General features: G+C 30.9%; 1 protein-coding gene across 1 annotated transcript; it reads right to left on the reverse strand.

The window, feature by feature from the left end:
* Positions 1-355: 355 nt before the first annotated feature.
* On the reverse strand, positions 356-1,570 carry LOC106381295. Its single transcript, XM_022689131.2, has one exon. It carries the CDS (start codon positions 1,229-1,231, stop codon positions 509-511), a length of 723 nt encoding a protein of 240 aa, XP_022544852.1. The 5' UTR covers positions 1,232-1,570; the 3' UTR covers positions 356-508.
* Positions 1,571-14,134: the final 12,564 nt, after the last annotated feature.

Here is a 14,134-nt window from a genome sequence, read left to right on the forward strand (position 1 = left end):
AAAGCGATGTTTGTGGTCCTCACATCAGCCTCTACAACACCTACCAAAATAATAAGAAAACCCTTTAGGAAAAGGACAGTTTCCATGAGAGGCTTCCCACTTTGTTAAACCCTAATCTATTTCTCACCCTTTAGCTGCTGTTCAAGCTTAACTCACTAATTGTACTTTTAGGATTAAAACATTACAAATCAAACCTTTCTACTAGATCAATGCTAGTTGGCAAGATATTTTTCATCTGCCAAATGATTATCATGAATTGCATAATTCAATACATCTTCTCATGTCATATCACTTAATCGACAAAAAACATCATCACATTCCATTCAATTTTAAAATATTGAAAATTTCTCTCTAATAATCACAAAATCCCATAACATTTGAAATCAATCTCACCACCAAAATATCAATCAATCAATCAATTATGGCAAGACTCAGGACTCACACTTTGCTTTGCACACACATACCACACAAACACAATCAAGAAGAAGAAAATAATATTTACAAGATGTCATTGCCAAACGGCTCTCGGTGTCACCGTAGCTCCTCCTCTAATCGCTGTGTTCCGAAACACTTCAGTAAACGACGGCCTCGGCGACGCCGAAAGAGACTTCGAAACTCTCGGAGAAGACACCGATTCTCTCTGCGACGGACTCCTCCAGAATCCAGCACCGTAAAACCTGTTCCACATCTCTTTCTCCAACGCCAACACCGCCTCGTCCTCTTCATCGGTCTCCTCGTCCGTCGTCAGCTCAGCCGCAACCGCTGCGCCCTTCCCGAAGTACTTGGGATCAAAGAAACCGTCATCCTCCTCCTCCGAGACATCATTACTATCCAACGGAAAGATCGCGAACTCCGAGTTCTGGAACACTCTCTGCACCCTCTCGCCTGACGGAAGCGGCGGGAGGATACCGTTCTTGACGAGCTGTTTACGGCGGTGACTGCGGATAGCGCGGCGGCAGATCCCGCGCGGGACTTTGTAGACCGCGAGGACGACGAGGTTGACTATTCCGCAAGGACAGCAGCACCACACGGCGGCGCAACTCGCCGTGGTGCCGCCGCAGAACTCGGCGGGTGTTGATCCGCCGCAAGTGGCGTTCGGAGATGGGGAGGAGAGGCTTCTTTGGAGGAGAGGGTGTCTCCGGTGACTACGAGAGGGAGAAGACGAGGGAGTGTCTGACGGTTTGGTCTGCCTCGACATGTGTTTCGGATCGTAACGTGACGTCATGTTCATATATACTTCGGTTTGGTTACAAAGCTCAGGCCAAACGCAACACCACGGAATCTCTCCGGTGATGGCGAACGGCGAAGGTCGTGGAGGCTGATACGAGAATAAAGCCCAATGAAAAAAAAAATGGTGAAAGTCGAAAGACTTGTAAAAAAAAAGACACAGGAACCAAACCGATAATTTAGGCGCGAGAAGGTTTGGAACCAATCGTTTTTGACTTCTGAACAATAGATTTTCCCGGTGGGGACTTTTCTCGGGAAAATGTTCGGTGAGAGGTTAACCGAAATGGAAGGAGAGATGGAAAATGAAGAGAGAGATTGTTGTATTTATGTATAGCAAAGAAAGTCGAACAAGTTATTTATTTGTTATCTTCAGTTTGGTGCTTTCTCTGTTGGTGTTGTCACAATAACTATACAGTTGTCATTTTATTTACCATTCATCATGTTTTCTGATGAGCTGTAAATTATAGTTGACCATACAAAATAGTTGTAAGAACATTTGACCACATAAAATATCTCTTTTTGGGACTCTCGGAGTTGTATGTTTCCTGTTTTAGAAATATAATATAGACTGTTTTTTCTTAAAATATATATCAATTAAAAAATATAGATTGTTAAATGAGTTTTTTTTGTTGATATATCAGAAAATTAGAGAGAAAGCATATCCTTGCTATGTTAAAATATAGATTGTTAAATGAGTTTTTTTTGTTGATATATCAGAAAATTAGAGAGAAAGCATATCCTTGCTATGTTAAAATATCTCTTTTTGGGACTCTCGGAGTTGTATGTTTCCTGTTTTAGAAATATGATATAGACTGTTTTTTCTTAAAATATATATCAATTAAAAAATATAGATTGTTAAATGAGTTTTTTTTGTTGATATATCAGAAAATTAGAGAGAAAGCATATCCTTGCTATGTTAAAATTAAAAATCAAATGAAAATGACATTTTGTTTGACAAATAATGATTAGCTTTAAATATCATACATGCGTGTTTCTGTATTATCTGACAGTATCTGGATTAGACGCCATCTTCCCGCGCCGTTGTTAGATGTTGATTGGTTTGTTTTTGTTTTGTGTATACTGTATATGTATCTTTGTTTTCGTCAACCAATTGATTTATTGTACGAATGTTTAAATCACAAACTAAAAAAATAAATGTGTGGAATGCCACTATTAGTTGAAGAATCATAAAAAGTCTCTGTTCCAAAAATACATGAAATTTTAGATTAGTGTAGAACAATTAAAAAACTTACTTTTTACCCAAAAAAGTATTTTAAAATATAAATTAAAAATTATCAACCAGTTACAAAATAAACTAGAAAATATCATTTGTTACACTTAAAAATTATACTCTATCTGTTTTATTATATATGTAATTTTAGTTAAAAGTACAAAAGTTAAGAAAGTTATTATCTATTAGCTATCTATTAGCTATCAAAGCGTTTGGGATTATCAGAGATGGCTAAAGGAAGTCATGTGTTGACGTGTTGACAAATCTGGGTTTACATTCTTATGTTATAGAACAGAAACTCAAATCCAACCCGACAAAAAAAAAAGAAGAAGAAAAAGATGCTTTTAAAATAAAACACAGCAATAAGCTTTAATAGCATAAATAGATTTTGAGAGTGAGACACACTAGCTATTTTAGTTTTTTGAAATATAGTAAGGTAAGGAGCAAGCGAAAGGTTCACTACAATACTTGTGGTTACTATTGATACTGACAATGGCAAACTCGTGCTCAGTCAACATATAGATGCAGTTTTTGGCTCTGCGGTTCAGTTTAGACGGGATACATATAGGTTCAGCCTCGGAAAGTAAAATGCAGAAACCGCCAATGGTAGTTTAGAGTAGGACTACCTTTTCTGGTTATATTTTACTTAAAAATATAAGAATATAAAAAGAAACAAAAATACATGGAATCGTAATTCACACGAACATGAACATAAACAACACCGATTATCTTCCTTTATTGAACAATACCCTACAAAAAAAAGAGTTGTTTAACATCATTTATTTTGTATTTTTGCATTAGTTATAAATACCGTAATTTTTTTTGTATCACTTAAATAAACGATTCTGAAAGTAGTGATGCAAATAAATTGTATCATTTTATTAATAAATGATGTTAAAATTCTAAATATTTACATCAATAATTGTAAATGATGCCAATGTATATCAATTGTAAAGTGATATTAACAGTTACATCGGTTTTTAAAATGATATTAATATTGATATTTCAGTTAAAAAAAAAATTAATATTGATATCAATTAAAAATTGATTTAATTATTTATTTATTTAATTTAATCTTTATTTGTAATTATAACTTAATCAAAATATTTTTTTTCAAAAATAGGAAATTACCCAATTTAAGCACTATATCTCCAATTTGTTTGACGATCTTTGGTTCTTTGGTTGGTTGACTATTTTATGTCGCATCGTTAACACTTGAATTGTCTGGAATCAACTAGATTACAAGATCTTAAAACAATGTTAAGATGCATAGCTGTATACCAACCCGTCAATAAATAACATGCACATCGTTTTGCTTTTGCATGTACAGGCACTCTCCAAGGTCGACAACATTTAGCCCTCCACTGGTTATTATTTGTGAGGAGTTCTGCGCGAGCAGGATACAACAGTCTCATTGCAATTTTGACTCTTGATCGTAGCCGGGAATGATGTCAAAATTATGATAAAGGCAATACACATCAAGGAAATTAACTTCATTTTTGAGATTAATTAGTCGCACTCGTTATAATTAGCCTTGAATAGAATATCTACTGAGAAATTTGAAATAATTTAGTTTTGGAAAATGTTGTATTTTTAGGTCTTTAAATAGCAAACTGGAATGAGCAATAATTGGGAATATTTAAGGTGGGAATCAAATCCTATGTAGACAAGGGAATGTATAAAGGATTAATCTTCAAAATAGAGTATGACTTATTCAAATGACCGATTCAATAGGAAGTGATTATAAATAGAATTTTGGATGAACAGAGTGAAAATATGCATGCATCTTTATTTGTGAAGCAGCTTGATTTGCTGACCGTCACTACAAGAAAAAAAGATCATATTACATCACAAAAATGGTATCAAAATAATAAATGATATTAGTTTAAATTACTTATTAATAAATGATACAAATAATGTAAGTTTAACATCAGTTATAATAATTGACTAGATCTTTATCCGCACTTTTAAAGCGCGAGATTATTTCTGTATTTTTAAGTTTTGTATATATATTTGATTTATGTGTATGATCTATTTTACTTAGCTTTAAATGTTTTATATTTTAGGTTTTGAGAAGAATTTTGACCAATGTTATGTCTAATATCTTTCAATTATTTAATTTCAAAACATTTTTTATTAAAGATGTTTCTCTTTGTATTATTCACATATATATATATATGTGTATAATTTTATCTAAAATTTATAAATATTAATATTATTTTAAGGTACCAAATATATTAAGTATTTGGACTTATGAAAAATAATTTTAATAAAAAATAATATATATATATATATATAAAATCTTGCTATGTTATGTTTAAATCCGTGTTACAATTAACATATTAAAAAAAGTCCACTAATTAAATATAATTTGGGCTGGATTATGTTGAGTTATTCTGTTATGTTTTAAGAAAATGTGACTATCTATACTATTATTTATGAAGTGATTTAGCTTATTTGTCATGATTTTCATGATTTCCATGATTTTAGGTAATTTTGCTTATTTGTCAAGTTTTAATTAGGTTTAAACTGAATCATTACTTTATTAATAATTTTAGTTGAGTCCATAATTTATTAATTTAAATAATGTAACTATAAAATATGTAATTAGATATATAATTATTTTGATTTTGATTATTTGTCATGTTTTTCATGATTTTAGTCAATTTTGCTTGTTTGTCATGCTTTTATTATGTTTTAGCTTAGTCATTGATTTATTAATAATTTTTAGTTGAAACACTAATTTATTAATTAAAAAAATATATGTAATGAATTTTATATATAATTAAAAACGAATTTTTATTTAATAATATTTAAATCTATATGTTATATTAAAATTCTTTTTTCTTATTTGTCATATTTATTAGGTTTTAAGCTTTTATATATGCCATTGATTTATTATTAGTTTTTAACAGAGTATTTATTAATTTTCACAAAACCCGTAATGAATTTTATATATAATAAAATACGAATTTTATTTTAATAATATTAAATTTATATGTTATATTAAATAATTAATTATAAACTCAATAATAAAATTGTGAAAATATATTTAAAAGTTAAGAGAATTCTTATATATATTGTGTTGCTATCTGAAACAATATTTTTTTTATAAAGTTAAAAATTTAAGATATGAAACAATTTATAATTAAATATTAGTCAAACAAAAATATTTATATAAAGATATTTTCTAAACTATTTCTAATATATGAGTGTTTTAAAACTCTTAACACAATAATAAGTACATAGTTTGATAAACATTTTTTTGACATATATAAATAATTTTATGTTTGATTTAACTATTTAAAATCATAAATAATAACTTAACTTGTGACTGAGTTCAAAACAACTTGCTTTTACTTTAAACAAGTTTAAGTTTAATCCGTGAAACATTATATCTTCAATTGGTGACCACTAGAAAAATGAAAAAAAATGAACAAAATAAAAAATAAAATTTATTTTGAGGATTTGAAACAATAAAAAAATATGAATTTTTGTTCAATTTGTTTCTTATCAAAATTGCATAGGAAAACTTTTTCTTATAAATTTATTCCTTCATGAGGAATTTAGAAGAAAAAAGTGGGATCTACTTTTCAATAATTTGACTAAAATTTCAACATAAGTGGTATAAATTTTGAGGAACAAAGAATTCACTATAATTTTTTTCCTTCAATGTGTTCACCAACTAGAGTTTTATTATGTCAATTTTTAGATTAATAAGATATAAAATAATAACTATTCGTAAGATGATTATGCCCGCATGTGCGGACAAAACACCTAGTTAGAAGTAAACGTGATTTTTCTAAATATAATTAGATAATATAAATTTTAAAAACACATTACTTAATGTAAAACCAAGCATGCAACCCGTTTTTTTATTAAAGTGGTTTGAACCATAACTATATCTTGTTATGAACATGTTAGTCTTGTTTAATTAAAGAAGTAAATATTTTTTTTACTAACGAAATCGGAAATTAAATCTAGACATGATCACAACATAATTAAATAACATGCCAAAACTAAACAGGAAAATAATTCGAAGATCTTTTCTGTTTAGTTAATTAGTTTAAATTATAATTAAACTGTTAACCATAAATAGAAATGACTTGCTTGTAAATATCAAAACAAATCAAAGGTAAAATTTTACTTGTACTTCCGTTTTAATAGATTTGATGTTGTAACTAAATTATTAACATCACTTCGAATAAATTGATGTAAATCTATACTTACATCACTTTAGTTACAGAAATGATACAAAGTTAACAAATGATATTAACTTAGTTTCAGTTAAAATTAATGTGTTGTTCGTGTTGGTTACCCCGTAAGGCCGTAACTATATGGATATTTCCCTTATTTTGTTTCAAAATATAACGAATAATAACTTTTTAATCACCCAATATCCTTTAATCACGCCTCCAGAGTCATCTTCTTCCACTCTACACCTTAAAAAAAAAAAGTCTTAACACAGTTTTTAAGTATATTTTTTTGAAGTCAGATGATGGTATATATTTCGTACTCGTCTTCTAAAACCATCTTCTCTCATATCCATAGCATATTAAGTTTTTGATTTTTTCATATACAATTTTTCTAAATTTTTTGGAGTACGTAGTTCTCTTACATAGTCTTTTTTTTTAATGAATATAAAATTTATTCAACAAAAAAGTATTGTTTACATCGAATACACCTATTTTAAACCTTTGTATAAAAAAAATAAAAGAATCACTTCAATAACCCATAAAATTTAGATTTTCTGAGGGCATCTTCAACTTCGATCCATATTTTATTCTAAAATGGAGTGGGGTGTGGTTACCGGCTTCGCGAGCCCATTAAAATGGAATGGAGAATAGAATGATGAAAAACAGTAACTATTAATGGAATAATGCTTTTATTTTTTGTTTATTATTCCATTTTCATTTTATTATGGAGTAAAATATAGAACGAGTTTAGAGATGATCTAAAGTGTGTTGTTTATATACCAAACCAATATCTCAGTCCCTCCTTGTATCGTAGATCTCTTGTCATTCTAATAGAGCTTAGGCGATTCCTTATAATAGTGTCAATGAATTGTATGACCTGTGCAGGCTGTGAGGATTGTTCACCATGCCGTCCTCTGTTTGTTTCTTTCTTATGTATTCGTAATAATTTGTAATGGATTCAGAAAAATGTGAGGATATGGTGACGTTCAAGATCATGGAGAGATTCTAACATGTGGTTATTGGGAAGAGTATATTTTCACTTAGATTCATTGTTCTCTATTATTGATCACCAGATAAGAAACAAAATTCAGAGTTTCAGAGAAACTAACCCGAGGCGTTCTTCACAAATGATGCAGCGGTGGTTTGGGTAAAGAGGGATTGAACCATTAACTGGCTTCACGTCTTTTTCGGGTTCGGGGTCGGGAGCATTCCATTGTCGTCTGAAATCATCGTGTTTCATCACCACTACTCCTCTCATTAACAGGGCTTAGGACAAATGTGGGCTAAGGTCAAATTGTATGGGTTTGGGTTCTACTATATGAGTTTTTATATGGGCTTCGGCTCTAACACTAGAGCCATTGGGCTTTTGTAATATTTTGTTTCGTTTTGTTTTAATATAAGTAAGCCAGTTACAAAAAAAAAGAAACAGAAAGCAAAGGTATTCCAAATTCTATAATTATCTACACTTTTTATTTGGTTATTATAACTCAAACAAAAAAAATTCAAAATTTTCTGATGAAATTTAATTTAATAATTTTACTTCCAATTTTGGTAGGATGTAAGTGTCTTCAAGCGTGATGATATTCAAGTGATATTTTATCATGGAAGCTTAAAATCCTTATACTATAAATGTCAAATGGGAGAGATAAAACGCGCAGAACTAACGGTGCGTTGGACTAGTGGTTTAGTGTCTGGAGTTGGTTGCATTGCATTCCTAATTCGATTTTCTGTTGGGAGGAATGTTTTACGCTATTTTATCGATATTTGGGTCTTCGGCTCGGACATCTTTTGGCTTACAAAAAAAAAGATAAAACACGCAGAAAAAACTGATATTTGTAAGAAAGAAATCATAAAAACATGAAACAATATGTGAACATGGATGAAAGTTTATACTGGTTGGATTTAATTTGTTAATTTTAATTTTTTTTTCTAAATGATAATTAGTTTTTTTTTGTATCTTGGTATTAATATTTTAATTGTATTTTTGTTATCTAAATCTTAATATATATCAAAAATCTTTTTCTGGAAAATAATTAATCAGTGAAAATTTATTATTTAACTAAAATAGGATTATTAAAAATAATTTTGTCATTATATCAAAACATTACAGTTACGAATCATTTACAAAAAAAATAATATTAACTGTAACATCAATTATATGAAAGTGATACTTATATTCAACATCAGTTATATCAAATGTTGCAGATAATTACATCATGTATACTAAAATATGTACACATTAACATCATTTTTTTCCGAATGACACAAATTCTCATCACTTGAAATAAATGGTGCAAATATAAGAAATATTGGCATCATTTAATTATAAATAATATAAATTATTTGTATCACCACTTTTAGAATCATTTTTATAAATGATGTAAAAGTTATTTATATCATTTATAGCTAATGTAAATACTAAAAATAAGTTATTCAATTCACCTTTTTGTAGTGGGTCATGTAAAAAAGAAGTTGAAATTGAACTAAAAATATCATTGATTGTTTGGTTGTTTGGCTGATCAAAGCGTATAAGCGGTCCCTTTTATTTACGCTCAACACACGAAGTTGAATTATTATATATATAAACCTCGATACATCAGATAGTACGTACATGCTGATGATAAGACTGCGCAAAGAAAGTTCACATCGTGTATGTGTGTATATTACTCACTTTTTTTTGAGCAACAAATTCATTCATTTAAAACTTAAGAAGACAAGTGAAATGAGTTTAGGCCCAAAAAAATATGGGCTGAAGGCCTGGGGCTATGGGTGTTCGGATACCCGTTAGCGTTCGGGTCGAGGTTTTCGGATTTCGGTTTTTTTTATAACACCTTCTAGATCCCATTCTAGTAAATTTGCAACTACGGGTCGGGTTCGGATATAGCACATCGGGTTCAGGTCGGTTTTGTATCACATCATATAACCCATAAAATAATCATATATCATTCGGATTCGGGTTATATTGGATCGGTTCGGATATACCCGAAATAAAATCTAAAATTTAAAAGTAAAACATAAGAAATGTATATTTATTTATAAATAAATAAATATACATTTCAGATATTTTTTCTTATATGTTTATAAATGAAGAGCAGAGAAGATATATGCATGGAGGGTTTTTTTTCTTGTAGGGTTCGGAACCCATCTCTTCTCTGTTGCGGAGAGTATAAGAAATGTATCTGTTGCGGAGAGTATTTCACTACCATATCTCATTTTTATGAATGGAGCAAATTTCTCGGATTCCTTTTCGAGATTTAGTTTCAGTTTATTCACCGGTTTGTTACCTTGTGGAGTGGTCTGTACGGGGACTGAAGGTGCAATCAAGACTACTTTGGTTTTTCTTGTTGGTGAAAACTGTCTCTCAACGTCACTTGTGACTATCTTTAAGCTGTCCGACTTTGTCGTGAAAGCTTCCCCGACGCATTCAAGCATCGTCTCGAATTCGCTGTCATCTTCGGTTGAAGACTTATCTTGTTTAGCTTATTTATTTGTTGCATTTTATGCTTATGGACAAAGAGGATGGATGATTCCCTCTTTTTGTTGTATGGAAGAAGATTGAGGTTTTAATGAAAGTAAGTGTGTTTCAAAAAAAAAAATTAAGTATTTAAGGTAGTTATTTATATTTTAAATACTTATTGTTAGATAACATATCAAATAAATATGAAATTGAATATTTGAAGTATATATTCATGTTTCATATAATTATATTGTATATTATTTTGGACATTCGGATCGGTTTCCTCGGATATCTTTTCGGATTTTTTGTTGTTTTTGATTTTTCGGGTTACCCGTTCGGGTTCGGTTAATAACACTTCGGGTTCAGATATGTTTTATACCACCTTACAAGATCCATTCAGATATTTTTTACATTTCGGACCGGATACGGATCGAGTTTTTTGGTTCAGGTTCGGTTCGGATTTCGGGTTACGGATATTATGTCCAGGCCTAGGGTTGAAAGACAAGTTTTCGTAAGCCCATCCGCTGGTCCATTATTGGCTTTTGGGATGAAAATGAAACGACAACATGCAAAGGGAAAGAAAACAGAAAACGATAGATCGTCAATATCGTCTACGACCCCGTAGAGTTCTGTCGTGTGTCGGTGTCTCGGTGAGAAGGGATTGCTTGAACAAGCACTTGAGAATTTGTTCGAATACAGATATGAGAGTAGTATTGATAGGCTGCATGGAGTAAAGCTTCTCTGACTGCAAGGGCTTCCCTCATACAAGGTGAGGATACTGAACTTTGTGTCTTAGATCCACGATTCAGCTCCTTTGAAGCGTGGTCCGTAAAAATCCATGCTAATCCTGCATTTCTTGTTGTAGGGTTCCTTGAGGCGTTGGTATTGTAGAAGATCACATCGTGTATATTACTCACTTACATGCTGATGATAAGACTGCATAAAGCAAGTTCACATCGTGTATGTGTGTATATTATACTTCATGTGTATATATATATTAACTGAATCAAAGAACTAGTAGATTGTAGAGCAACAGTAAACTTCTAGACGTCTCCTTCAGCTGATATGCTACTATCACACACCAAGAACTCTCTCTAAAGTGATAACACAACGACACACACTTCTGAAACAGAGCAAGAACAGAACTTTAAACAAGAGAAAGACTCAAGATTATTAACCCAGTTACACCAGTTAACAAGGGTCTGGACCGGGAACTGTCTCCTGGAATCCACTAGATCAGAGGTTACAAGAGAGTATTCAGACAACCCCCACAAGCCCCTTACAAAGCTCCTCACGGTTTCACTCCCTACCCCTTTCCAAGAACAAAGATACAAGTTTATGCTGTGTAGTTTTGTTCTTACTTCGGCTATCTATCTCTCTGAACAATGTATCTATTTATATGCAAAGCCAGCGTGACCTAGATGCCTCTGTGATGCCGTTTTAATTCCATCACAAGCACGCTTCATGTACGGACTTCATCAATGAACTTTATCTTATTTTCTTGTTCATTACACGACAAACAGCCGTGTTCTTTTGCCTTTATGAGCTGTGGCAAACGGTTAGTCTTTGTTGTCCTGCATAGAAAAAGTCACGTGGTCTTGTCCATGATACAAAGTTGCTTCCTCTCCACGTCTGAGTCTTCTTCATTCTTCATGATCTTCTTCAATAAAGCTCAACATAGATATTATGGTAGATCCTGAATCAATTAGCTGGAAGATCCTGAAATAATTTCAACAAAATTCACATAAAATTATATCTCATAAACATTATTTCAGGATTTACCTGGACCCGAACCAGGTGATTCCAAGTTCCTCGACCTAAACTGATTCGGGCCTCAAGCCCAGAACTCTTCTGCACTCTTCTGATAATTTTCCCACGCAAGACCCATTAGTCAGCCCATTACTCTAAACGGCACCGCTTCACAACCAAGTCTTTTCTTTTTGTAAAATTCATGTTCACCAAGTATGTATATGATGATCACTAATTACAATTTGGTCTGATTTTATACTTCGGTTATTAAGTATGAAAAATTATAGCTGATTTTCTTGGGAAATGTGTTGCTAAATCTTTCAAGAATTTATTTGTGCAAATAGATTTCATTTTGATTTTTTTTTTGTCTTTATATAGAGCCAGTTCAGTTCACCTAGTTAAATTTATCAGAAACGAGGTTGCGTAATATATAAAAATCAAGCTTAGCTAAGATTTGATGTTTTTTTTTGTCAAAAAGCTATTTTATTACTCAAACAAAGATTTTATGTTGCTTTATTAGTCATGAATAGGCTATCTATAGTACTACATGTTAATCGTTTGAAATAAATCATTAAAACACTTGAGGAAATTACACATAATTTTGTACAAATATATATGTCACGCTATGTAAACCGGGCTGCAAAGAAAGAAAGAAAATTCAATATCAACTTTTCAGTTTTAATGTCACAACCTGTATACTAATCAAAACAGTAACTTTTATGAGACTTTACTTAGCACATAGATTTTGAGAAAAATTCAAAAATATGAAAATTCTGTTTTAATGCATAATTGCATCATTCACTAACATAAGATGAAGATCAAAGAGGTTTGAAACTTTTGTTGTCTTCATTTCCCTAGAAAATAGCGATTTTATAGTGGTTAATCCACCAATTTAGGGAGTATTATGAAGTTTTACTAAATTAATTGACAAAAAATTAAAACGATGCCCATGTACCATGAAAATGAGATTAATATACATTAATACAAATGTAAAATGTGTTCAGAAATTTTAAAACAACCCAAAAGATCATATGCTTCATTATTAGAGCATTTACCGAAAAAATCAGTATTTTCGTAGAGGTTAGCCCATAGATTTTGAGAAAAATTCAAAAATATAAAAAATCTGTTTTAATGCATAGTTGCATCCTTCACTAACATATGATGAAGGTCAAAGAGTTTTGGAACCTTTTTTGTCTCCGTGTTTCTAGAGAATAGCTATTTTATAGTGGTTAGTCCACCAATTTAGGGAGTATTATGAAGTTTTACTAAATTAATTGACAAAAAATTAAAACGATGTCTATGTACCATGAAAGAGAGTTTAATATACATTAATACAAATGTAGAATGTGTTTAGAAATTTTAAAACACCCCAAGGATCATATGCTTCATTATTAGAGCATTTACCAAAAAATTAAGTATTTTCGTAGGGGGTTAGGTTAGCCCATAGATTTTGAGAAAAATTCAAAAATAGGAAAAATATGTTTTAATACATAGTTGCATCCTTCACTAACATATGATGAAGTTCAAAAAGGTTTGGAACCTTTTTTGTCTCCGTTTTTCTAGAGAATTGCGATTTTATAGTGGTTAGTCCACCAATTTTGGGAGTATTATGAAGTTTTACTAAATTAATTGAAAACAAATTAAAACGATGCCCATGTACCATGAAAGTAAGTTTAATATACATTAATAAAAATGTAGAATGTGTTTAGAAATTTTAAAACAACTCCAAAGATCATATGCTTCATTATTAGAGCATTTACCGAAAAATTTAGTATTTTCGTAGGGGTTAGCCCATAGATTTTGAGAAAAATTCAAAAATATGAAAATTCCTTTTTAATGCATAGTTGCATCCTTCACCAACATATGATGAAGGTCAAAGAGGTTTGGAACCTTTTTTGTCTCCGTTTTTCTAGAGAATAGCGATTTTATAGTGGTCAGTCCACCAATTTAGGGAGTATTATGAAGTTTTATTAAATTAAGTGACAAAAAATTAAAACGATGTCCATCTACCATGAAAATGAGTTTAATATACATTAATACAAATGTCGAATGTGTTTAGAAATTTTAGAAACAACCCCAAAGATCATATGCTTCATTATTAGAGCATTTACCGAGAAATTATGTATTTTCGTAGGGGTTAGCCCATAGATTTTGAGAAAAAAATCAAAAATATGAAAATTTTGTTTTAATGCATAGTTGCATCCTTAAATAACATATGATGAAGGTCAAAGAGGTTTAAAACTTTTGTTATCTCCCTTTTCCTAGAAAATAGCG

This window comes from Brassica napus, chromosome A1 (assembly GCF_020379485.1).
Source record: "Brassica napus cultivar Da-Ae chromosome A1, Da-Ae, whole genome shotgun sequence".
Lineage (NCBI taxonomy): Eukaryota > Viridiplantae > Streptophyta > Magnoliopsida > Brassicales > Brassicaceae > Brassica > Brassica napus.

Coding starts and splice junctions, on each gene's coding strand:
- LOC106381295 (XM_022689131.2), bottom strand. CDS start 1,231: ATGAACATGACGTCACGTTACGATCCGAAACACATGTCGAGGCAGACC.